Raw genomic sequence first — 25,498 nt, forward strand, 5'->3', positions numbered from 1 at the left:
ATGCTTGTGAGTAAGCTACTTAAGATCTGATTAGATATTTAGCTGGCAGTAACACAGATGCATGATCAAAAGGCTCCCCAGCCAGACTGTTTGCTCTTTAGGGTTTCTGAGATATTGCTCAATCCTGTACCCTAGTTTACCCTACCCCTGTAATCAATAAAGTTCCCCTTTTTGACCGGTGTGGGAGACTTATTGAGGGGTGGGTCTAAATTATGCCTATGAGACCCCTTAGGTCTGGGGACTAAGGGAGACTTTGCTTTTTGCCCCCTGACTTGGGGAAGTGCCCCAAGTGCCTGTACCGGGTCAAGTACCCGTCAGACTATTAGACCTGTGTTTCCCTGAGGACACAGGGCCAAGACAGTCCCTTCTCGGGGTGGTGGCGGCGATGTTACCCCCAGACTAGCGAGTGTGCTCCAGGAAAGGGGTCGGCCGAGCATAAGGCGCCCCCAGGGAGGCATTCGGAGCCTGGAAGGTGGGCAGGTGCAGGGAGGTGGGCAGCTCAACGCAGGAGCGCCCCCTACTGGCCCACCACACAGGCCACAGGCCCAAGAGCATCTCACAGTGTAGCCAAGTGCCTGCACTGTGTGAGAAAGCCTCTTGCTCTACTAGGGTAGCCTGCAGCAAATTAAGGAAAGACCAGGGTGGCTTTGCCTTAGCAAATTAAGTCTAGAACTGTAATGCTGGGGTTTTTATTTGCAGTGCCCCTGTAGCCACATGCAGCACCTGAACCCTGAACGCTGCTCTCTCAATCAACTGTCGGGACCCATCAGAAAGCAGGAGGGCGACACTGCGAGTGGAGGGGTGGGCACGGCAGAACGCACCAGTTTCTTGGGAAGGTTCTTGTCACTCTCCAGCGCTTTCCCCAGCTTCTTCAGGCATTGCATGAAGTCATCGAACCCTGACTCCCGCTTCAGCTCGTACAGCAGGGAGGAGTAGCCAAGCACAGCATCGTGGAAGCAGGCCACACGATCCACATCCATGTCGTTCTCTCCCGCTGAGATGGAGGCCAGGTCCACGAACACCTTGAGCTCATTTACATCTGGGGGAAAATTCATAGTGGGTTTCCTGCAGTTGCATCTTCACCTTTGCTAATAAAAGGGTTCTGGCAGCCCCTTTAGTGGGACCTCTCACTTACATCAGCTTCACTGAGTAAGCCTCCCACTGACCTGAAATGACTAGTCCTCAATTTTCTAGCACTGCAATTGCAGTGATACTACAGTAGAGAAGGAAACAGGAGAGCAGAAGTGACCCAAAAAGGCAGCTCCCTGTTACCAGGTGGGACTGATCTGCCCCAAATGCCAGTGAGACCGCATCCTCCCTTCCTCACCCCCCAGCTGCACCCCACCAGTTCCTAGCAGCAGAGAGAGGGCAACCTTTATTTTACCTTCCAAAGCCTCTTTGACCCAGTTGACAAAGTCCTTCCTGACTGTGAACTCCTCCAGGCACCTCCGAAGGGGCTCTTTGATCTCTTCCAGCAGTTTCTTGGCTTTCATAAGGTCAGGGCTGATGTAATCCAGCTTCTCTTGCTTTATGGATTCCAGCTGGTTGCGCTGCAAAGGAAGATGGTGCAAAGGAATTGAAAGAGCAGCCAGGGTAGGATCAAGGCTCCTATAACTCCTCCCCCATGGAAAAGATGCACAGCCATAGCATAGCTGCTCATGCCTAACCTGATATTCAAGTTCCACATGCAAAAAACAGCCAAGTGTCTCTTTTAGATACTCTGTATAAGCAAAGGTACATGCCAAGACCACACCATGGTGAATGCGATCAAAATATGTTGGTAATCAATTCTGGCGTAAGACACTGATATTCAGAAGGACTGGCTGCTAAACGCACAGAGAACTGTAGCTGTAGATTGATCCCACTGTATGTTAATGTTACTCTGCCACTGGTTCATTCCTTCGCTAATAGGACTGATAAATGGCTAGCCAGCTTTCCAAGGTGCTTGGATGCCTATACAAAAAGTAACATCTCTAGGAGACTGCACGGCTTTATTGGGACCATTCACTAACAGGGAATCCTGACAAGCAAGGAGATGCTTGCTTTACATGGCCTTCCCAGGCAGCATTTTAAGCATAAATACTTACAAAGTTCAGAATCTTGTGGATTTTGCTGAAGTCACCGGAGAGGTTTAAATCCTCTTTGATCTTCGCAATCATTGCAGCAGAGTCCATAGCCAAGTCCAGCTCGTGGTATTGTTGGATCTGCTGAAGACGCAGATCGATCCATTTTCCATCATCTTTTTTTGGCAGTTTGCACATGAGCTGGAGGTCGGATTTCAGACCTTCGTAATGGTTCTTAAAGTCTCTGAAGACATCATCCACCTTTGCGAAGGTCAGCTCTCCCGATATCAGCTCACTATGGAGTTTCTGATATTCACAGTAACAAGGAGAGAACAGAGAGTTGTACACTTCATCGAGGGGTAGCGTGGGGGTGGCTCCTTCATCCAGATCTTCTTGCTCCTCCATTTGCTCTTCCGCTGCCTTTTTCCAGCAGAACTGGAAGACACTGCTCTTCTGGAAGGTGCACATAACCTCAGCCACCTTCTGCAGTTCTGGGCTCAGATTGTAATAGGTTTTTATGGGACCTGTGCTGGGGGAATCCAGTGTCCTCACATCACAAACCTCAGAGAGTCCCTTTGTGCCCAGCTCCTCCTGAAGTTTCTCCTCCATATTAGCAGCATCCACTGAACACAAAAGTGAAGTCACAGCACAGAAATCCCAACGTCAGTCTGAAACCAGCTTTAGCCTATTCCCACTTCCAAGATCTCTTAACCAGACAATGAAACCCACAACCACTCAACACCCACCTCATACAATCCTAGGAAGCCTGAGGTTAGCTAATGCTCCCCACCTCAAGTGATGACAGCTTTTTCACTGAACTTTTTCCATCCCTGCCTCCATCCCCTCCCAATCTTGCCCTTCCTTGCCTCATTGCCCACTGCTGCTGCAATGAAGTCGCTGCTAAAACAAAATCGTCGCTGCAGGAGAATCTTCCCCCCTAGAGACTTCACTGGACAATACCTCTTATAACTGTCTGCACCATCCTGCACATGTCCAGGAGCACTGTCACCCTCTTCCTCTCTCTCGTTACAGACATCATTTCTTCCTTCCTGAGCACCAGCATTTTTTTCAGCTCATGGTTCAGCTTTGTTCTTTCCAGGGATGAAAGATGCTCATGCTCTGAAATTAAAATGGACAATGGTTATTAAGAAAAGTACGTCCCTGACCTTGGTACTCATGTAAATGGGAACAGGGCTGGTCTATTCAACAGCTGTATCCTCAAAACACTAGGCAACAACGGTGCCAACATGCAGCAACAGCAACCAATGAAGGCGAACGGAAGGTGCAATTCCACATCGCCCCAGTCATGCATTGCAGCAGGCCCACGTCCCATCCAGAAGAGTAACACTCCCCTCTCCACCCTCCTTGAAAGCCCAGACATGAACACTCACTCAGCTCCCATATGCAGAGAAATTGTTTCTCGTGCTTTAGAACGAGGTCTAAGCGCTTAACTAGGATCTCTCCATTCTTGATGTGTTCATTGATGTGGATGAAAACCGAGTCAGCCATGGCCATTAGCTGCTTGGCTTCATCAGTAAATTGATCCAGGATCTGCCCATCGGCTCCTGTCAGAAAAAGCAGGCAGGTAAGCGCCGAATCATGCCTTCTGCCATCCGATTCTGGGCACGACACCGCAGGGATGTTTTGCCATCACCTTTTTCGGTGATGACTGGAAACAATCTCTGCTACGTGGCTAGGTGCCGTGCTTCAGACTTACGTCTTCAGCCTGCCCTTGAATCCGACAAACCTCTCGGGTAACCCAGCCTGTCACTCCTAGTACCGTTATAAATCTAGATTACAAGAGCATACGGTATCCCAGCAGAGAGGAGAGCCTTATTCTGCTGGGCACTGTACAGAGCAAATGTCTCTGCCCCAGAGATCTTACAGACAGTCTAAACAGACAGAACAGGAAGAGGGGCAAGAAGGTACGTCATGTACAACCAGAGCTGATGGCACGAAAGTCACATTAGCTGCAGGATTTTATTAGTTTAAACACTGTTAAATGAGGTTTGCGCACACAAAACAGGGTAAATTTATAGACCTTCCAGGTCAACAGGGCTCTAGGAGCATGGGGTAGCTCTGCCTTACTCTTCAGCAATTCTCTTCTCCTCATCGTTTTGCAAACCCACTCTCAAGCATCCCCAAATGCACAGAGCTTTCCATTTTCCCCATAGTTGCTGGGATTCCCTTTTGCAGCATAAACTATAGTTTGGCTACGAAGGAAAAACAAAAATCCTTTGCTTTTACCTGGTAAAAATTCCCAAGTGAAACTCTATATACCTTTCAAACTCTAGCAGCTGACCTAGTTGTTAAGATCTATCACTGCCCCAGCCTGAGCTCCTTGCAAAAAAAGTTTCCTTCCCTGCATAGCAGCACATGCAAAGCTATCGCCCATCACAGTTTCTCATACAAATTCAACACAATCATACCGTTGAAGTGGAAAAGATGCTTGATGTCTGGCCATGTAAGTAAATGAAGTAGGACTTCATCAAAGTCATCCACAGGCCTTCCATTTTTGTCAGGGATCCAGGATTTTGTGATCACAGCTGACACGAGCTTACCAAATTTGCTCAGGTTGTAAGGTGACAGCATGTCCAAGAGGTTTTTCTGAGACTGTAAAGCAAAAAACACGGGTGAGAGGTAAGGAGGTAAGGATTACAGCAACACTTGTTTTGTATATGCACTGATGTCATAAGGGTCTTTTTGCTATCCACCAGGATTTCAAAGCCAAAAATCCGGTTCAATCTTACTTGAGTGGGCACTCTCTAAAAAAATGGAGACACGGGGCATTTCTAAAATCAACCTATAAACCAATAATAATGTAAAGTAGCTGGCATAGACACTACGGTAGGTATAAAGCATCATTGAAGAAAGTTAAGTATTTCTTCCTTGATCGCTACATAAATTCCCAATTCCTGACATTCTGATTTGAAAAAAAAACCAAAAACACAACCTAATTGTTCAAGGCAGACAAAAAATTAAAAAAAAAAAAAGCCAACATGCAATTGTCTGCAGTTTATAAAATACAGGACTCCTGTGAAGGTTAACAGATCACATCTCCACCATAAGGTCAAATGCTTGATTTTTAGATGGGAAAGAGTGGAGATAAAGTGGAAAGTCTGTTTCTGGATGGTCAAAGAATCAGGATCATTGCTTCTCCCCTTGCAACCAGGAGGGACTGGAAAGGTATAAAGACCACTTCAGATGGGGTTTCTACTCAAAGGAGCACAGGTTACCTGGCACGCCATGTTAACAGCTTCTATAGCACAGTTCTCAAAGGACTTCCCGATGGAAGAGTCCAGCTTGTTGAACTCATCATGATGCGAACAGTAGGCTTTGATCAGTTGAATGGGATGTTTCTATTGGAAAAGTGATAAAGAGTTATTTTTCTAAAAGAATAACCAAGGGAGGGGAGTGTTTTTAAACCAGAAATTAAAAAAAGGGGGGTGTGAAATCAGGGTTGGGGTTTTTTTTGACATTTATGCTGTCACTTCAATGGCCCAAACTTGGCACATGACTATTGACAACACAAGAGAAGCTACTGGGAAGACAAGAAAAGAGAGGAAGGTCTGCTAATCAGTCGCTTTCTTTCTGCAGTTCCCATCTCCTCTAGTCTGTGGGACTGGGAAGTACCAACCAGCGAGTCAAAGGTGAAACACTCAGAAATCTCAGTTATGTACAGATTAGGTCCTTGGGCCTGTTTAAGGAGCAGTGCCTGGAATAAGCACCTCCTCAAGGAAACATGGCACAGGGGGATGAAGACATTGTACCGCTGCATGTTTCCTGAGTGCACTGGTCCCCAAGACCTTTCAGGGTTTGCTTGTTAGACATCTTCCACGTGCAACACTTTACATATGGGCCCAGAAAGCCTTGAATACGGCAAACCCCATGCATCTTCCAGAGGAATCGGATGAGGATAGATGGTGATTGTAGTGCCTGCCCCATGCATTTTAAGCACAATACAGAATACAGACAACTCAGACGCACCACACCCTTCCCTCACTCTGCTTTAGCTATAAACACAGCGATGTTAGCCAAGCCTCTCAAAGGTCCAGAAAAAGCTGAAGGCATCCATCGGTAAGAGTAGGAAGGGAGTATAAAATGCACAGTTCTTGAACCCAGCTAGGGGAATTTGAGAAGGATTGTTTGCCTTCTCCCTGGTGGAAGAGCCTAAAAGTTATTGCCTGTCACAGGAGAGCTTGCTGCTGCTGCCCAGCTGCACTAGCAACACACCTTCACAGCAAGATAAAAGCAGCTGCTTGATCAGAAAATGGAGAGAGAAGAGGTGAAAAAACAACAACAACAACAACAAAATCAAGCCCTACAGTCTAGGAGAGGCTCTGAAGCAGCAAGTTGTTTTATAAATGAGGGCTGGGACTTTTGCCATCATAAAAGGCTGTTTAATCATGGAAAGAGTGGTCCATCTCCTACTGAAGTTAATGGGAGCCTTTCTTCTGATTTCAATAGCAGCTGAATGAACCTCCACTACTGCTTCTCTCCCACAGAAACTTCCATTGGTGCAAAAATCATTTAAGAATAAAATTATAAACATCCCCCCCCCGCACCGCGAGAGAGAAAGGCACCCACTTTAAAATCAATCCACAAGATGCACACATGCACAAGGTTGGTACCTTTTTAATCTTCCCTTCCAGGTCAGAAACTAGAGTTTTCTTCCACTTCTCGGTGAACTGTTCATCAGGAAAGTTTATCCTCACGAACTGATCCCAGACCTAAGGAGAGAGGAAGACTTGGAATGGTGCTACTAACAAATAAATGCTCCTGATGCATCATTTAAAAACCCAAATACAGTGGCATGCACACAGTGCAAGACAGAGTTTTATTTCTGTCATCCTGATTCACTCTGGGAGACATGCCAAAAGTTCAGATATGTTTAGCTGATGAGCGTGGCATGCCCTATTTCTAGAACAGCTTATTCCAGTCCCTGGAATCTGAATTTAAAGGAGGATGTGGGTGACCCAGTCCACGTCAGAAAACGAAGACAGAAAAAAGTCACTAGAGAGAGGACAGTTGTTCTGGACAGTGATATAAGCTGTAGAGTCCAACTACCATCAATACCAACCATTTTCAATATTTAGGCACCCAACATAGCAGCCTTCTTCTTTGCAAGTAAGGTTGGAAAAGAAAAAAACAAGGACAAAAGTTGGGGAAAGACTGGAGACTCTGGCAGTCAGTAAAATCGGAAGCTTTTTCCCCAGCTACATAACTCAAGAATACATACCTGCAGCTCTTCATGAAGAGTGGACCCATTTGCACTGTAGTACAGCTTGCTTAAATAATCTCGAAGCCAGTTTTTTGTCTGGGTCAGGAGATTGTTCAAGATGTCCATCACTGACATACTCGGATTACTTCCACTTGTTGAAGCACCTTTTGAAATCTAGTGTTACATTAAGGGAAACAAAACCAATAGCTCAGAAATAATAAATACCTCAGCTGTCACAAGGCCTTGGAGAGATTTCAGAAACCTTATGAGAGGGACCAGGAGCTCCTGTTTTGGCTGCAATCCCATACACATCAATCCTTGGGCAGAAGGACTTCAGGCAATGCCATGAAAAGGAGATCAGTAGGTGCTCAGTCTCTGACTGCAAACACCTGCAACTCACCCAGGAGCCAGCTTTTTTGCATATGCAATTTCTGTAGGTCTGAGTCTCCTACCTCTTACAACTTTTTTACAGAAAAAAAAAGCACTATGGAAGCTCAGATCTAGGTCTCAGTTATATTTGCAACAGAATGTATTTTTAATATAACAAGCCACGCAAGTGAAACACAGCTGAATGAAGTTGGAGATCAATCACTGTTATTAGTCTTACATTAGTTCCCTGGCACAATGCAGGAAGGGAGATAAGCAGCTAGAATGAAACTAAGGGAACTACAGAAGCAAGCGCATCCCTGACGTTAAATAATGAATGCTACTAATTATGCAAATACCTACCTCCAAGGATGTAAGGCCACTAACTCTGGAAACAATCATAGCTGCTGCAGCAGTAGGTAGATGGTAGAACCTGAACTTGGATTTTTTGCAGACGACGTCATAGAGTTTAGCGCAGACAATCAAGCAGGCCTCCAAGACATCTTGTGGTAGGGGTCTAGAGAGAAATAAAAACACATCCAGTTCTTTAAAAGTCTAAACACTTCAACAACTTCAGAGAAAGGGTAAAGTTCAGTAAGATCAGGGGGTTTAAGGAGGATTCATGGTATACAGAATTGCCCTTGAGGCATCTCAGAAACAGCAGAACAATTTAGGACCCACTGTGGAAATTAATTGCATCTTTCTATCACAATGAAAATATATTTTACACAATGAACAAACGCAACAAGCTTTTCTCCTTTCACTGAACACCTCCTTTTCCTCGGCTGCCATTGAGATCCAAGCTTTTAGCAGACTAGCATGCCCTGCAGACTCAACGAGGGGCTTGGTACTGCACCAGTCTGGGTGTAGCTTGAACCACAGGCAAAGGCATGTTTCAGCACAGCGAGAAAATTAGATTTAGGACTTCATTTACCTTTTCTGGTGATCATCCAGAAGCTCTATCAGCTTCTTCAGGAGATTCTCTATTGACTGAGAAAAAAGGAGAAAAAGCTTTAAATAAACCACATAAAATAAAGAATGCAGAATAAAAAGGTTATGTTCACCCAAGAACATTTACCTTAGCTTGTGGCCAAGTAGCTATAGATATGCATATGCACCCACCATCTAGGGCAGGGTCAGATTTGTATACACTCTTTGCTGTGGCAAACAGTGAGAAACAACTTCCTTTTAGGAAAATAAACTGAAGTACAAATACAAAACAAGACTGAAATCATTTATTTGAAGTCAAGTCTTCTGCTTATTGACTTAACTCCAAATTCCGCTCACGAGTTTAAGTCAATACTCCTGAAAAGAGCTACTTAAAGTTGCTGAAATATTTTCCAATTATATGGTTATGAATTATGAAGAGAAAATAAAATGGCTGGAAGGAAAAAATTACCACACTCATTTGTCAAATACCATGTTTATTTGCATACCACACACACTTCCCCCTATTTTGCAGCCCTGAACGCTTTTTAGCTTTTTTCAGAATTGCAGGTTTACCCCTGGAGACAATTCTTCTGCAGCAAGTAGGGTTTCAGCTTTTGATTAAGCAGGAAAGGGAGGGTAAGTGGGCTGAAGTTTAGGTTCCATCCACTTTGTGTGTGCTTTTTCTTACACGGGTGCTTTATCTGAGGGGCGGGGAATGTGGTATGCCAGAAAACATGGTATTAGTAAGACGTGTTTCCTACAGTAACAGCGTACAATTGCCTTCACGATAATGACTATTGTGGGTAGTATAGCTTAGGATACAGATTTAGATTACTTAGCAAAGACAAACCTCAGCTGTGGTATACGAAATGTCGGTGCTTTGTAGTCGATGGTAAATTCCTACAAGAGCATCCAACAAATGCATAGGTAAACGGGTCAGAAATTCTCCCAAGACATCCAGGGACAGCAAGCAGAACCAGGAACGGCCCAGCATCTCGTCTGTTCGCAGCAGGTATTTCTTTCTGTCCATGAGCTGCAGCAGCTGGTTCCTGCAGAGCAGAAAACATCAGAAATGCTAGACCCCCACACAAGAGGCATGGAAAGCATGCAGAAGAGACCCAATCCACCACCTCTCGCTCCACCCAGAGATTGACTTCAGTTCTTCATTTATATGCACATGTGGGTATACATATGATGCACTTTCACATCTTTAAAAAAGTTCAATGGACACAAAATGCAAGAGGAAGATGTAGGCAGATGAGGTTCTTTGGGTAAATGTGGTATCTTTTATTAGACCAACTAAATAGTTGGAAAAAGTTTTCAGGCACAAAACACCATTCCTATAACCAACAGAGGAAGAGGTTGCATTTTCTAGGTCCTTCTATAGTGAATTTATAGAAAGGAGATGGTTGAACCAACACATTTTACTTTATTCTCCCAATGATGAGAAAAGTCTCCCCACTCCCTAGGGTGACCCACACGGGCGGGCACCCAGCGTGAGCAAAGTTTGAGTTCACAGACATCACCCTGAAAAATTTGCAAAATTGAGTAGTAGTACATTTAGCAGCAGGGCTGTCAGACGCTCGGATTATTGCGAGGGCCGGTGAAACGGGGCTGGGAACAAGAAGCCCTGCAAATATTCAGGCTTGAGCTATTCACGAATAAGTTAACTTACCCCTGAGAAGACGTGCTCTTTCTGAAGTCATTGAATGCCAGGCCTTCTAGCCCTGCCCAGTCCTCTTCAGATTTCTGGTAAGAGTCTGCTACAGAGCGTCTGACAGGGTCAAAAGGATGAGCGAAGAAATGCAGAAGAGGAAGGATCCACAGCCACTGACCCACTTGACTTTCCATACATCTCTCGCACATATGGATCAGGTATTGCTTCATGCTGCAACGGATAAGAAAGACGCCTGAAGTGACGGACGGAGAGTTAGGGAAGATTCTTCCCCTTCCAAGTCTGGAAAGGGAAATAAAAATTGTGCACTTGGCCTCTTGGACAAATATGCACCTGGGAATGTGGCTCTAGAAATCATGGGAAAATAGGGCTCAGGAAGCCATCTAGTCCAACCCTCTGCTCAGGGCAGGATCATCCCCTATTAACTCACCCAGTCAAGCATTTTTCCAATCTGCTTAAACACTCCCAAGGATGGAGACTCCACATCCTCTCTGGGTGGCCTGCTCCAATTCTCAACCACCCTCAGGGAGCAAGTTCTTCCTAATATCCCATCGAAAGCTCCCTTGGTTCGATATAGGCTTGGCAATGCTATGCTTGCTAGCACCACTACCAAAAGAGACTTGGGGGTCACGAGTGACCACAAGATAAACATGAGCCACCAATGCAACGTTGCAGCTGGCAACGCGAATAAAACTCTGGCGTGCATCTACCATTGCATTCCTAGCAAGACACAGGATGTCGTCCTCCCACTTTACTTGGCCTTGGTGAGGCCACAGCTGGAGCACTGCATCCAATTCTGGGCTCCACAATTTAGGAAGGATGTGGAGAAGCTCGAGAGAGTGCCGAGGAGAGCCACACACATGATCAGAGGGCAGGAGAGCAGGTCTTCCGAGGAGAGGCTGAGAGCTAAGGGACTCCAGCCTGGAGAAGCGCAGGCTGGTGGCAGCCTATAAGTACATCATGGGGGTGCACCAGGAGCTGGGGGAACACCTGTTCACCAGGGCACCCCAAGAGATGACAAGGTCCAACTGTCACAAACTCCTCCAAGACCCTTTCAGGCTGGACACAAGGAAGACTTATTTACTGTCCGAGCCCCCAAGGCCTGGAATAGACCCCCCCCAGAGGTGGTGCAAGCACCTACTCTGGACATGGTCAAGAAACATTTGGATGCTTATGTTGCTGGGATCCTTTGACCCCAGCTGACTTCCTACCCCTTGGGGCAGGGGGCTGGATCTGATGATCATACAAGGTCCCTTCCAGCTCCAATGTCTATGAAATCTATCACCGCTGCCCCTCGTGGCCACAGAGAACTGGCCATCTCCACCCATGGCTTGACCACCCGTCCTGTATGTTGTCAAATCTCCCCTCAGACTTCTCTCCCCCTATTCAATCATCAAATCACAGACAATTTGGGCTGGAAGGGACCTCCGGGGGTCACATCTAGTCCAGCCCCCTGCTAAAAGCAGGACCAGTCCTAACTCCATCATCCCAGCCAGTAACCCTAGCTCTTTCAGCCTTTCCTCATAAGTCATATTTCCCAGCCCTTTAACTATTTTTGCTGCTCCCTTGGACATTTTCTAATTGGTCCAAATCTTCCTTGAAGTGCGAAACTGGACACAGTACCCCAGGCAAGGCCTCACCAGTGCTGAACAGAACAGGGGAATGGCCTCTCTTGATTTGTAAGTGCTGCTCCTAGCAAGAGCCCAGCTTCCTGTTGTCCTTTTTACAACAAAACACATTGTTGGCATTAATACCTCTCAGCTTCCTACTTCCTGAGAAGAAGAGGCCAAAGCTAAGAGTGTAAGTTCTTCATGGCAGGAGCCTTCTCTGCTTATTTGTATTGTAGAGTCTCATGCCAATACATGGTTACAATAAATATTACTATTATACAACTACTACTACTACTACTACAACGCCCAAGACAAGCCCAATAAAGCACTTTGCAGAAGAGGGAAGTCTGTTTGAAGAGGTGTAAGCTCTGACCCCTCATCTTCCAATTTCCAGCTCCCTTGAGTCTTTCCATTCCCCGATGGTAGGATCAGGCTGCTTGGGGAGACAAACTGGCTTTTTAGCTGATATTCACTACTTCAAAAACTTGAAGCCCTGCCCCCTTCTACCCTAAAAAATGTCCCACCCAATAAGGAGGGCATCACAATGCTTCTAGGCCTTCTGGTTGGCACTTACCCTCATGGCAACATCTAAAATACCTTTGGAATTTCAAAAATTGTGACATGCAAACCGATTTCATTCTTAAATGGTCAAAAGCAAGATGCACTAGTGTCTGGAAGGACCCTTGCACTGGTCAGATTTTATTAGAAAGAAAACAAAGCGAGGTGGCAGCCCACGTTATCACTCTTCACTTTTGCCTCTCCTCAAGCAAGGAGGAGATCATGCCAACAGGGTGCCCATTGCGAAGCCAACAGCATACGGCGATTGACAGGAGTATCGCTTGCAAGCCAAGGACAGCGATCCTCCAGCTCTGTTCAGCACACTGCACAACCTACACGACTTCCCACACCCCTTCCAGAATTAAGTGGGTTTTGGGGGGTCTCTTTTTAAGGCAGGGGGTGTTGGTTGCACCCCTTCATCCTTACACACTGGAGTCTGAAAGGAGGGGCAGCACCCCGATGCAAAATTAACCCCTCAGCCCAAACAAACAAAAAAACATACTGTGGCTTTTCTGTAAACTCCTCTAGAACGTGGCCCATTTTGTGGAAAGCATCGTCTCCCAGCTTTTCTTCCAAGCAAAGGAGGCTGCAGAGTTGAGTCAGGTCCTCTTTTGAGGTCTGAAGTCCATAGCGTTCACCTATTGCAAGAATGATCAGCCCCAACTCTAGTTTACTCTTCACCGGCCAGTTTTCTGGTGGAGCAGATTCACCTTTATCAAGAAATGGCTTGCCTAGTTTTCTCAAATACCTCAGAAGCAGCTCATTGACCTGAAGTAGGAAGGAAAAGAGGGAAACACAGCTATTTTCCATGGATAAAATGTTTTGGGAAAGGAATGAGGAAAGGGCCCTCATTCACCATCTCCTTCTGCACAAATTAAACACAAAAAAAAACTACACGACACTTGGTCGTTAGCTGTCCACATATAAAGTATCTGCTTCTCCCCTTCATACCAAACAACACTACAGACTGAAAAAGCAAGAAAAGGTATACAATTCCTTAAAAGTTAGGATTGAAAACAGACAAGGGAGGGAGAGAGGGAGAGATAACTTTTAAGTTACTTATTTAAAGTAAGACTGTTAGCCATCCATGCAAAAAAAATATGCAAATTATAGTTAAAACAAATACCTCTTTTGTTCCAAACTCTAGTGATGTCCACTCTTCTGGCTTTCCCTGGTACACCCTTGGATTGCTGGTCACTACATAAAACTGATGCAACTGGCTGAAAAAGCTCCTTATGTTGATGCAGGACCAGGTGCTAAGGAGGCTGAAGATGGTCTCCAACATGATTTCTCCTGCTATAATCTTCCCCGTCGAAACTTTTTTCTTTCCATCATCCGATTTAAACCAACCCTTGATCTTGTTCACCACAGAAGCATCAGGTGGGGCACACACTATATCATCATACTGATGCCATTCTAATGCCAAAATAAAAATGGCATTGTTTTGTTTGATGACGTCATAAAGCAAGCAGAGAAGAGGCGCGTTAGTTATGCTACAGGCATGCTCTCCTGGAAGCTATAGGCCTCTGCTCTCAAGCTTGTTAAGGAGGCCACAGAAAGACACAAAAAGCAAAACACGAGCATCAATCATACCATTTCTAAACCTACCCAGACAGCACTCCAAGGCTCTTAAAGCCATCTACGACTATCCTAGCTTAGGAACCCATGATGGCAATGGTGCACATTGGTTTAAACCTTGCCGTATTTCCTCACATGCAGCACACCCCTGTATCTAGTATGCACCTTGATTTTGAAGGTAAAGGATCTTTGACTAAGGTAAGGAAGTGGCAATAGCTCTGGAGCCAAGCCCTGGAGCCCAGACCCAGCATACCAGGTCCATGCCAGCACATAGCCCCAAGCCAGCATGCAGTCCTGGACTCGGTGCGCCAGGTCCGACTCCGCACGCTGGGTCTGGTCACAGACCAACCTGTGCGCCAACCCAATCTGGTGCATGGATGCGAGGGGCGCACCCACTCGGCCAGAAATGCGGTGGGGGCAGGGGTTTGCAAAGTTAACTGCCATGGCTTCCAGAGCCACAGCATTTAATGCTGCCACCTCTGTCTCCTCCCACTGCTAAGTTTCCAGACCCATGGGGATCTGTTTTCCTTGCATACAATACTCACCTCCAGTTTTCCCCAACTAGTTTTTAGGGGAGAAAGGTGTAGCCTACGCATAAGAAGATGCATTCAATGCGATTTCAAATCAATACTTCTATTTGCCAGGTTACATATTCTCACACACTAGACTCCAGCTTACCTTCTAAACAGAGATTAGAAGCTATGCGCATGTAGCGATTGATGTAAACATCTGGACCACTAGAGTTGTAAATCACTTCATACTTTCCCTCTTTCTCACCATCTATATAGTATTTGTACGCAATGTCTTTATTCAAGTTTTTTTTGGAAATAAGAACACATCCTTCTACGAGGTGTCCGTGCTCTTTCAGGTCCCTGTTTAGTAGAAATTACAGTACGTATTAAGCAGCTGCAAAGAAGAATGATCACAGACACTGGTTTAATACTTCATTTTTAGCAGTCCCACTGGCAAATTAATTCCGAAAGGCTACTTCCAGCTTCCTCCTGTTTAAGGCAAAAATCCACTTGGGACCTCCAGAGCAGCTACACACCTACAGGAGCCACTTCTCTTGTAAACTTCATTTTCCCCTCTACACATCACTAATGTGATGGAGCCCCAACAACTGCTTTATGGCTGTCGCTTGCCAGGTCCTCACCCTGGGTGTGTTGCACACGCGAGGAGGTGGTCAGCAGTCTCTTGTGCATCACCACACTCGCATATTAGACTGTCCTTTAAGCCAGACTTAGAGTGTGGCATGGAAACACCCAGCTCCAGAGCAAATCCTGTTTTGTTTAATCTGTAAGTTGTGGGGAGCTCGTACTCAGGTGGGTAGGGTGCTGGGTTGCTTGTGAAGTGCCTGAGACGTCAAGAACCAATAGGAGCCACTGGAAGCAGAGCAAAAAGCCAGTGCTGCAGCTTAGTCAGCTATTAGCATCCTGCCAGCTGTCCAGTGCTGGGAGCAGGAACAAGAGGATTCCCAGCTCTCCACTGTCCAAGCTTAGACCAGCCACTCTCACCTCTGCGTTGCCGTAAACTGCAAAGAGTACAAACCTTCCTCGCTGGGCTGCTGGAAGGCTGCATACGTTAGCTTTGGTACGGCATGTCAAGTAACTTGGCAGGGGATGCCAGGAAAGGGCCGTTTGGCCATTTCACAAAAATGTAACATGCATGTGAAATTCAAGATAAACATTTCTGGATGGAAGATGGCGCGGGTATTAGAGGACCACCATAAAATTAGTTTCACCTCCCTGCTTTGACCTGCAGCTCTCATGCAAGTGCATACTCTCCACTGTTCTCCTTCCCCCCAGGAAAGTATCCTTTTCTTATTTAGATCCATCAAAATATTCCTAGAATTTGGGGTCAGCCCTGATGTGGGCATGCAGCCAGGTCCTATAGTATTTCCCGAATGAATCTCACTGTCTCACATTTAAGATAAGGTGGTATTTATCTAGCGGTACTTACTTTGCATAGTGCAATTCACAGATATTATCACTCCATTTTTCATATCCTGAAATACCTTCTCCCCTGATGAACACTTTATGCTGCTCAGGATTGAGCTTGAAATCTTTAGAGATGATTGCATGGAAGTACACTGTGATGCCTTCTGCAGGAGACACCTGGCTGCAAGGAAATGGTTAAAAAAGCCTTTAAAAGCTCTGCAATCCTCCCCACTCTCCCACCTCTACCCCCAAGTGTTCACACTGCATGTACAGGCATACCTCGGAGATATTGCAGGTTCGGTTCCAGACCACCACAATAAAGCAAATATCGCAATAAAGCGAGTCACATGAATTTTTTGGTTTTCCAATGCATATAAAAGTTATGTTTACACTATACTATAGTCTATTAAGTGTGCAATAGCATTATGTCTAAAAAAACAATGTACAGACCTTAATTAAAAAATACTTTATTGCTAAAAAATGCTAACCGATAGAAAAATGGTGCCAATAGACTTGCTCGATGCAGGGTTGCCACAAACCTTCAATTTGTAAAAAACGCAGTATCTGTGAAGCGCAATAAAACAAGGTATGCCTGTATAGGGAGCCAGCAGTTGTAAGGACAGTTAAACCAGCTCACCATCAATTACTTTGCTGCTAAATCGTTTTAGCAGAAATATCGTGCATGGTTTTGCGCAATGCAAAGAACCCGTGAAGTGGCTTATCCATCTTCATCCACACCCATTACATTAAAAAGCTGCTCTTGGCAAGGAAGTCCTGACCCTGTCATCACACAGCTAGACTTCCCTGCCCAGGCTCAGGAGGAAAACATGGGTCTCTTCCCCTTGTCCGGGCCATATTTTAACTTCCACAGTGCCACAACAAGACCTCAAGTTCAGCACAGTGCAAGTCCCGTGCCTTGAGGCTCCTGCATGGCCCAGCTGTATTCGCCCTCCAACATGGACCACAATTATAAACTCACTTCATTCCCTAATCCCTGCCCACAGTGAGAACATTACCACAACGCCCTTGTGTCCCAAGAGTGCCCTCTAGGCCAGAGGTACCAGGCATTTGCACAGGTGCTGCTCAGCCACCATTACCTTGAGCAGAACTGGTCCAACTCATACCGTACCTCGGTTTAACCACATGCGGAGCAGCTTTCTTGTCTTGCTCCTTCTGCTTGGTTTGCCGATTGCTCGGGACGTCACCCTTTGCAGGGATGTCACTTGTTTGGGCTTGACTTCTGCCTTCTCTTTCTTTGCCCGCCTTCTGGTTTGCTTGCTGCTTCTCCTCCTTTTTGATACTGGTCTTTGCAACAGAGGCATAGTCTTGTTTTGGGTGGTCAGCCTCCTTTGGTCCCTTTTTATTATCCGCTGTCCCCCTCAGGGCCTCCTGTGGCCCTCCTGCTGCCTTTTGCTGCCCTCCTACAACCGTCTGCAACATAAATAATCATGCATGCAATGAACTGGAATCCCCCAGACCAACAGGCTGCCGTCATGATTCACGTTAAGCTGTAGAGATGCCACATCCTGCTTTGGCCAAGACTGTTTTTGCTTACTTGCAGTAGGAGGAAATGCACATCACTGTGCAGCTGACATTAGGTTCGAGAGAGAGTTGTTTTGTGGCTGCTGTACAGCACGGTCCTCTCTAGACTAAGAAGCGCAGCATGGGTCACAGCTGTTATCAGCACTGACACCATAAACATGGCTCTAATTTGGCTACCGGTGGGAACTGCAGAGCAGAGAGGTCAGACTCATCACCCCAATATACCCAGAGGGACCTCAGCACCTTACCTGGCTGGTTGCCTTGGACACTGGAGCATGTGCTTGCTGCTTGGACTCTCGTTCCACCTTCCCTTCCCTGCTCTGTGTGTCCCGAGGCTCAGTCGGTGAGACTTTACTCTTCTGATTCACAGCCTCTGCAGAAGGACTAGCTTCTTCATTCTCCGGCGTTTCCATACTGGTGGGAAGCCCTGGGGAGTCCCCTTCTCCAGCTCCTTTGGAGCCTAGTGCACCTCCGTCTGCCCCTGAAGTTTGGGCATCAGATGCTTTTCCCAGGGGCCGCTCCGTTTCAGCAGGGCTGCGGGCATCCTCCTGCTTCTCAGATCCCCTCTCGTCTCTGCCCTCTTCTCCGTCACCTTTGGAATTTCCATCCTCCATCTTCTCCTGTGGAGCTGTGGAGCCTGTGGGCTGAGCCGTCTTGCCACAAGCATCATCCTGGAGTCTGGCGCTGGCGCTGCCGAAGTGGTCTCCCACAGCCATTTCTGTGTTTTTATTCTCCTCTCCCAAGGGGCCCAAAGAACCACTGCTTTTTGTTTCACCTGTGGCGCAACCAGAAGGCAGCGCAGTGCCCGGCTTGGCCACTTTGTCCTCTTGGGTTGCACTTTCCAATGCAGGAAAGGGATCGCAGGATCTTTCCGAAACCAGAGAACAATCTGTGCTAGGTGCATCTGACTTTAAGGAGTCCGGCTGCTCCGTGTCAGGGGCACCTTTCTTCTTCTTCTTCTTCTTCTTTTTCTGTGCAACAGAGCAGAGAAATGAAGCCCAATTACTTTCAGTAAAGAAGCTGTCTTCATTGCTTCCCTCCATTCAACCTCAACTCTTTCTCTGCAGATGCAGATGTATTAAGCTAGTCTCACCCCTGCCCATGAAATCATGGCTAACACAACCCCAAATTTCTATTGTAAAGACAAAGGGAATCAAGTGAAAAAGGAGACGGCACCACTCGAGTCATGGGGAGTCTTTTACCTTTGAAAACTGAACAAGTAAAGTGCTTTTGGGACAGGACAAGGAGATGCCCTGAGCAGCCTCTGTCTGTGCAGGTGTGATCATGCCCTGGCTGCTGCTTTCTACCCCAAAGACGAGTGCGACAACGAAGGGGGGGAAGCACTTCAGCATTTGTAATGTGTGATTTTCTCCAAGGGAGCCCTTGGCGGCGGGGACAGGACAGGACAGGGCGGGACAGACGTTCTGCATCGGTGCCCTCAAGAAAACAGTTTAGGCCCATTTTCCACTTCTTTCACCAGAGCTGGACAGATCCCCCGAGGCCAGGCACTCCGCAGGGAAGAGTGGTGCTCAGAGTCCTACAGCATATACATTTAGCGAGGGGTCCCCGTCCCAGATGCTAAATACAAACAGGGCTGCAGGGCCGAAGGGAGTGGAGGTTCTTCTGACCGTAAGCCCCTCCCTGCCCCCTGCCATGCGCACAACAGCCCGGTCACAAGCCACGATGGAAGAGCGATGGTGGACGTGGACAGGAATGGGAAGCTATGCACAAAGCAGCGCGGGCGCTGGCTGGAAGGACATGCACGCAGCAACCCCTTCTGCCTCATTTGCCAGTGAGGAGTTTGTAAGAAAACAGACGAACCGCAGGGATTTTAGGCTAAGAACTGCCCCTGCGCAGACGTACTTGCTCTCCAGACCCCCATGGGGCAGGTCTCATCCTGCTGACAGCAGGCTGGAGCCCAGGCCTGCCCTGCTCACTTCCAGGTCAACCCAGAAAAAACCCGCGTGCTGGTAAACGGGGCTTCGGGGCAAGGCACTGGTGTCGACTCCTCCAGATACAAGAAGTACCAGGAGAACTACCTGCCATGGGCTTGCGAGAGATGGGCTGCGGCCTTCCGGCGAGCCTGGCTTCAACCTTCTCCTCTTTCTGGCAGGAGGGCTGGCAGCCTCTACCTCACTCTCACCTTGTACTGCCTGTTGAAAAAGGGCTTCACTCGCACACAGACCAGAGTTAGGAAGTGGAAACAATTAGCTAGAACACCGTCGTGCATTTGCTAGTGAATGGCCATCTGCCTGGCCGTACGATAGCCGACGGGATGGCAGTTAGACAGGAGCTAGAAGCTTAACATGTGGGGATAGGGCATGACCATCCCCTTGCTCCTAGCATCCAGACCCCAGGCTGCTTTTGCTTCTGAAGGTGCTCGTTGCTTGGAGGTAGCCTCCAAAAGGCACTGCGAGCTTTTGCTTTTTTGCAATCTATACAAGGCCAGGGAGAAGGAAGGACTGGAGGAGCTCGGGTCAGGGCTTCCTTGACCAACGTGCCCGCGTGCAGGCTATGGGGAAGGCCCCGTTTCAGAAGCAACATCAGGGAGGGGGAATCGTAAAGAGGGCACCTTGGCCAAGGCCAGGCAAGAGTTTAAACCGGAGGGAAAGATTGCTCCCAAGTGTCTACAGAGATGAAAACAGCTTCCAGGCTGCAGCTGGAACGGGAGAGGCAAGAACGCAATGGGCTCAAACTGCAGCAAGGGAAGTTGAGGTTGGATATTAGGGAGAACTCTCTCATGAGGAGGGTGGTGGAGCACTGGAGCAGGTGACCCAGAGAGGTGGTGAAATCTCCATCCTTGGAGGTTTTTGAAACCCAGGTAGACAAAGCCTTGCCTGGGATGATGGAGTTGGGGCTGGTGCTGCTTGGAGCAGGGGGCTGGACTAGATATGACCTCCCGAAGTCCCTCCCAGCCCTCATTTTTTATGAATGCCTTGACAGCAGCCTCTGTTTGTTTTATAGAATTACAGGGGCCATGATAACCAAACTGTTGGGGCTGCCAATGCTGCCTCCCCCACCTCAAAATCACAGTAAATGAACATGACACCGTGCCCATCTGATTGCAACAGAGCAAGAGGTGCTATTGCTCAGGTCCCACAGACCCTACAACGCCGAGATGCTGGGTGGGCCCTACAGAAACAACCCTCGTACTTCATGAGAGTTCATCACCTAAGAGTTTCATCACAAGCAGCCTAGAGCCACAGCAGCACAGGGCCAGCCTCTGCAAAGCACGGCACCGAGGCCCTGGGCCACTTGGTCGTGGGGCCAATGTGCAACCTGCTGAGCAAAGGCCACGTCTCCTCCTCAACACGGCTTCCTTGTTCCAGCGCTGGCACAGCACCAGGCCTCCAGACACCATGTGCTGGCAAGCCCGAGAGGTTTTATTCACAGTGGAAAAGCCGGGAATCAGTGACTCATCTCCCAGCACCGGCCACCCCTCGCCTTCAGATGGAGCGAAACTGGCCCCCGTCTGCAAAGCCAGTTTACACCATGGATTTAATCCAGATTTGGGGTTTTGTGGCCTTTGTGCTAGACTAGCCCTTTTCAGAAGTGAACTCCACTCTCTACTGCCAGCCTATCTGTCCTCTCGCAGCATCACAAAGGGCCCAGATCTGCAAACGGACAGATCACAAGTTTTACTGGAATCTGTTCAGATGCCAGGATTAACTGAACTGTGCACACACAGACAGAGGAAAGGCAAAGCTTGCATTAAAAATAGCACTGATAGGCAATTTGGCAGAAATCCTCTACCAAAATAAGTTCCTTGTCCCTCTTTCCACATAGTTCTGTACATAATGCCACGCTGTGGTTTATTGATGATTGCCCAGTAAGTGTTTTTTGTTGTACGATTATTTGGGACTGAAGCACGAGGCACAAACCTCAATTCTGAAAGCTGGATGAGACTGGCCACAAAGCATTAGTTAAAATAAAAATGGGAAGAGTCTGGTCTCGTTAGTTGCGCTAGGTTCCTATATTGGTGAGAGACCCCGTTAGCAACTGGAAATTACTGAGTTATGCTTAAAAAGAAAACCAAAAAAGCAGCTGTGGGGAATGTCAACAGAGCCTCGCAAGTCTTAGTAAAGCTGTTATGTTCGTGTCCAGCATTAAGGACAGGGGCACCCCAGAACAGCTTGTGAAATCCTCTCTCAAGCTGCAATGCAGAGATTATTTTATGGATCATAAGATCAGTGAGAAAATAGGGCTGGAGGGGACCTCAGGGTCAGGTAGCCAGAGAAGCCCTGCAACGTCTGCAGTCCACAAGATTTCACGTTTTCAGCAGGGTGATAAGAGCACGGCACCAACCCGGCAGTGCGAACCCAGCAGATATTTGTTCTGGTCAGGTTGATTTTTAACCTGGAACATTTCTTATTTCCCTTCTTGTGGGAAAGGTGCTGCTGGGGTAGCTGCGTAATCCAGTGTCAGCTGCACGGAGGTGCCGCCGGCTACAAAATGCACAGCGCTGGGCGAGAGAGAGGATTTCCTGGTGCGGGGGGCTAACAGCTGCAGAGCGCCAGCAGAAAGCTTTAGCAACGGGGCTGTCCGTGGCGCGCTCCTGATGAGAAGGTCTCATCGGAAAAGGAGCTCGCCGCTCGGCACCTGCCGTGAGAGCCCTACCCAATCCGGGGCCTTTGGGGAATTGTGGCAAGTCTGGCCCGTCACATTCGGCTGTACTCACTTTCTTCTTGGAGCCATGGGTCTGAGCCCCGGCACCCTGCGTGAGCGATTCTTCTGGCTTCCCCTTCGCATCCTTGGTCTCAGCACCTGGCCCAGAGGAGGGGGCACCCTCTACCCTCAGCGATCGTCCAGGCTCCAGCTCCATCTCCATCTCCATCTCCTTGGCCTCGCTACCTCCTGCAACTCAGAGAGCATCCCCCATCAGGGAACAAGGAAGAGGGCGAAAGCGCCGTTCTCAACGGGAAGATGTGAGGGAACCGCACAGCGGCTGGGGCAGCGTGGCAGCCAGGAGGAGAGGGATTTCTCCAGCCTTTGCCAAGCTGAGCTGGAAAGGACTGCCATGATAACAGCTCCCGTGGCTGCTCTCCTTGCCCCACTTTCCCCCCGTCCCAAGTCAGACTTTGTGCCTCTGCCTGTCCCAGGGAGGAAAGTCTCGAGTTCTCCCAGCCCGGGCCAGGGGCTGGGCTACAGCACTCGCTGCACCAGCCGACTGCTGCTGCACATCTGACCAAGGCAGGGCATCACGATTCCTCCTTCTGGGCCCCCCTTGTGCCTACGGAAAGCAGGACAGGCACATATCAAGCTCCCAAAGAGACCGCCTGCACGACACCCAGCATATATGGAGCCTTTCCAGATGCTCCAGTAATAAAGCCATGACACCCTGCCCCTCCATGGCTTTGCAGCTGCCTCCGGCTGAGCCCCAGAGACGCCCTCAGGTACCAAAAGCAACCGGAGTAGGCAGCCGCAGCGTGCAAGTCGGCACATAGGGAGAGCGTCCTATCAGCTGCTTTCTGGCTAGCTCCATCCTTAGAAAGGAAGGGGGAGGAAGAAGAAAGTAGTAGCTGAGGAACGAAGGGGCGGGCACCAGACCCCACCAGGTCCTGACTATGTCCCCCTGTCCCCACCCAGGTGACTCCCGGGGGCTCCTACCTTTCTCCGACATTCCTGCGTGTGGCGGCATGGTAGGGGCACTCTACACAGAGGCCCCTCACTCCTGACCCGCAACCCCCACCCCCAGCCGTGCCATCCACGCAGCGCGCACGCGTGCACACACAAACCATCTGCGTCTCTTACCCAGGAGCAGGGGGCCGGACAGCCAGACACCCTCCCCTGCTCCCAGCCCCAAGCAGCCAGCGCGGGAAAGCAGAGACAAAGCAAACACCTGCGCATTCGCTCGCATTTCAAAAACCTGCCTGGACACGCAAACAGGGGGCCAGAAAGGAGGACCCGTCTGGGAAAACCTGGACCTACACTAACCCCACCCAGGAGGAGGCGCGACTCCAAACACACTTTGAGCAAACCAAAGCAACTGGAGTCTTCGCTAGGATTGGGTCCAGTGACCTTTTTAAGACCCGACGTGCCTATACATCCCTCTCAACTCCTGGCAGGTTTCCAGCTTACTCCTTACAGCAATCAACAGGCCTGGAGTACATGCTTTTTAAGTGAAATGTTTCGGGTTACAAGTCAAACCAGTCGAATCTCTTCCCAATCCCGGAGTCATTCAAGAACTGCGTGTGACCCTGCTCCCGGCAAACATCCTCCCCCCGCCTGGGGCTTCAGATGCTTCCAAACCCTTTGGCGGGCGTCCTACGTGCAGGCCCCAGCCCGGAGACTTGGATGCCCCCGCGCTCGGCCCTACGGCCGCAGGAGCGAGCTAGGGAGGCGTCTCCCGTTCCCAGAGAGCAGACGTAAAGCCCAGGCCCGCCCGCTGGAAGTGGAAGCGGGAAGTTAACTCTGCATTACCTCCGCAGACACTGCCCGTGCCAGAGGAGCGGTCCTCCCAGCACCCGCACAAGGGAAAGAAGAGGGCAACCCCCCCCACTCCAGGGGTTTTATCTGGCCAGGTCACATGACCCACCTGAACACAAAGGGGCAGGTACGGGGGGGGGTCACCTGGGCAGCCCCAGGCCGGGGCAGAGCAGGGGAAGGGATCCTGCAGTCCCCCTCCCCGCCCAGTCTCCTACCTTTCTCCCTGGGGGCGGGTCCTGTGCGGAGGGAAGGTGCCAGCGGGTGCCCACAGTTGCTGCAGAAGTTGGGAGAAGCATCTTGGGAAACAAAGCGGCAGCGAGGGCACTCCATGCCTGCACGCCCCTGCCTCGGGGCAAAGCTGCAGGCAGCCTGTACGGGCAGGAAGAAGTATTTACAACAATAAAACAGAAAAATTGCAGCACAATGCTCGTTAGTCACGTGACCCTGCTACTTGGGAGGAACTCCCCTCTGGAGACAAACCCGCAAAAGGTGCCCCACGGCCGCCAGCCCGCCCTGCCCCAGGCCACGGAGCTTGAGGTGCATCTCCCTCTTCAGCCTCATCTCGCCCCTTCCGGGCACCAGGAGCGGCCCAGATCCCGGACACAATTAACCGCTTCCCTGACCGTTAACCCTAACCACGAGGTAGTCGGGGAGACTGAGGCTCACACCCTTGTTATACCAGGAACGCAATGAAGCGGGAGAGACTGCAAACTAAAGCAGAGTCGCTCTGAGCCGGCAGGCCCCCGTGCTGCCGGGCGCTGGGGGGCTCTGGCCCCAGCTCTTCCCTGCTCTGCCCCCGAGCGTCTCCTGGTCTCGGCTCCAGGCACATCCCTGAGCCTCTCCCAGGTCGAGGACGCCCCGTGTTGCCCTTCACCGTTTAAGGGACCGCTCAGAAAGCCAGGAAACAGCCGCCAGGCCGCCAGCGGCAGAGCCCCAACTTCCCCTTCCCGCGGACGAGGGGCTTGGAAACCTCCGGCCCATCCGCGCCCCGCAGCAAGCCCAGGGCAGCCCCCAGCCCTCACTCTGCCCCCTAAACTGGAGCCCGACGGGGGCCTTGGCGGTGGCCTGGGGAGCTGGGACTGCTGCAAGGCTTGTAGGGCCAAGGAGAGGATCCGGGTCCCAGGGCGGCCAGGGGCAGGGGGAGCTGCAAGCCGTGCCCCCCACCCCAGGCGCACCCCTGTGTGCAAGGGGGTCCCGGCTGGCAGAGCAGCCCCCAGCCCCCCACCTACCCAGTCCCCTTGCAAGAGGAGGTGCAAGGGGTGCCCCAAGGGGCGGGGCTGGCATGCAAATGAGCTCCAGCCCCTCCAGCTGCTCGCCTTTTAACCCCTTCCCCTGCAAAGGAGAGCGGGGGCTCGGCAACGGCATGCAAACGCTTCCTCACTACAAGTCCCAGCATGCCTCGCGCCCCTTCCCCCCCAGCTGGGGCCCAAGCATAGGCCGCTGCAGGGGAGGGGGGTGCATGCCCCGAGCCCCGCCCCGCCCAGGGGTTGCTGCCTCCGGGCGCGCACAGGTGCAATGTCTCCCAGCATGCCCCCCCCCCGGGACAATGCCCCCTGCCCCCAGCACGCCCCCAGCCAGGCCAGCGCAATGCC

The 25,498-nt window shown here is 49.5% G+C and overlaps 1 protein-coding gene across 4 annotated transcripts in view; it reads right to left on the minus strand.

The window, feature by feature from the left end:
* The window catches only part of RNF213 (ring finger protein 213), a 69,987-nt gene that overhangs the window by 43,034 nt on the left and 1,455 nt on the right, over positions 1-25,498 (minus strand). For 2 of the 4 annotated variants that reach the window (XM_090059589.1, XM_090059587.1), the window contains exons 2-23: positions 24,122-24,275; positions 22,159-22,334; positions 19,520-19,633; positions 17,729-18,451; positions 17,068-17,369; positions 15,961-16,119; positions 14,680-14,873; positions 13,550-13,839; positions 12,926-13,191; positions 10,256-10,468; positions 9,431-9,629; positions 8,585-8,640; positions 8,014-8,167; positions 7,303-7,458; positions 6,695-6,793; positions 5,300-5,422; positions 4,493-4,676; positions 3,455-3,628; positions 3,024-3,182; positions 2,088-2,686; positions 1,385-1,550; positions 822-1,039 (exon numbers count right to left, since the gene is read on the minus strand). In XM_090059589.1, the coding sequence (XP_089915715.1) occupies positions 822-1,039; positions 1,385-1,550; positions 2,088-2,686; positions 3,024-3,182; positions 3,455-3,628; positions 4,493-4,676; positions 5,300-5,422; positions 6,695-6,793; positions 7,303-7,458; positions 8,014-8,167; positions 8,585-8,640; positions 9,431-9,629; positions 10,256-10,468; positions 12,926-13,191; positions 13,550-13,839; positions 14,680-14,873; positions 15,961-16,119; positions 17,068-17,369; positions 17,729-18,451; positions 19,520-19,633; positions 22,159-22,334; positions 24,122-24,236 (4,839 nt within the window). In that variant the 5' untranslated portion in view covers positions 24,237-24,275. Of the gene's footprint in view, positions 1-821; positions 1,040-1,384; positions 1,551-2,087; positions 2,687-3,023; positions 3,183-3,454; positions 3,629-4,492; positions 4,677-5,299; positions 5,423-6,694; positions 6,794-7,302; positions 7,459-8,013; positions 8,168-8,584; positions 8,641-9,430; positions 9,630-10,255; positions 10,469-12,925; positions 13,192-13,549; positions 13,840-14,679; positions 14,874-15,960; positions 16,120-17,067; positions 17,370-17,728; positions 18,452-19,519; positions 19,634-22,158; positions 22,335-24,121; positions 24,276-25,135; positions 25,155-25,498 lie in introns of those variants that run through there. The other 2 variants (XM_090059590.1, XM_090059588.1) reach the window with 2 other exon arrangements.

Source organism: Crocodylus siamensis, chromosome 8, assembly GCF_052110815.1.
Source record: "Crocodylus siamensis isolate JL-2025a chromosome 8, ASM5211081v1, whole genome shotgun sequence".
Classification (NCBI taxonomy): domain Eukaryota; kingdom Metazoa; phylum Chordata; order Crocodylia; family Crocodylidae; genus Crocodylus; species Crocodylus siamensis.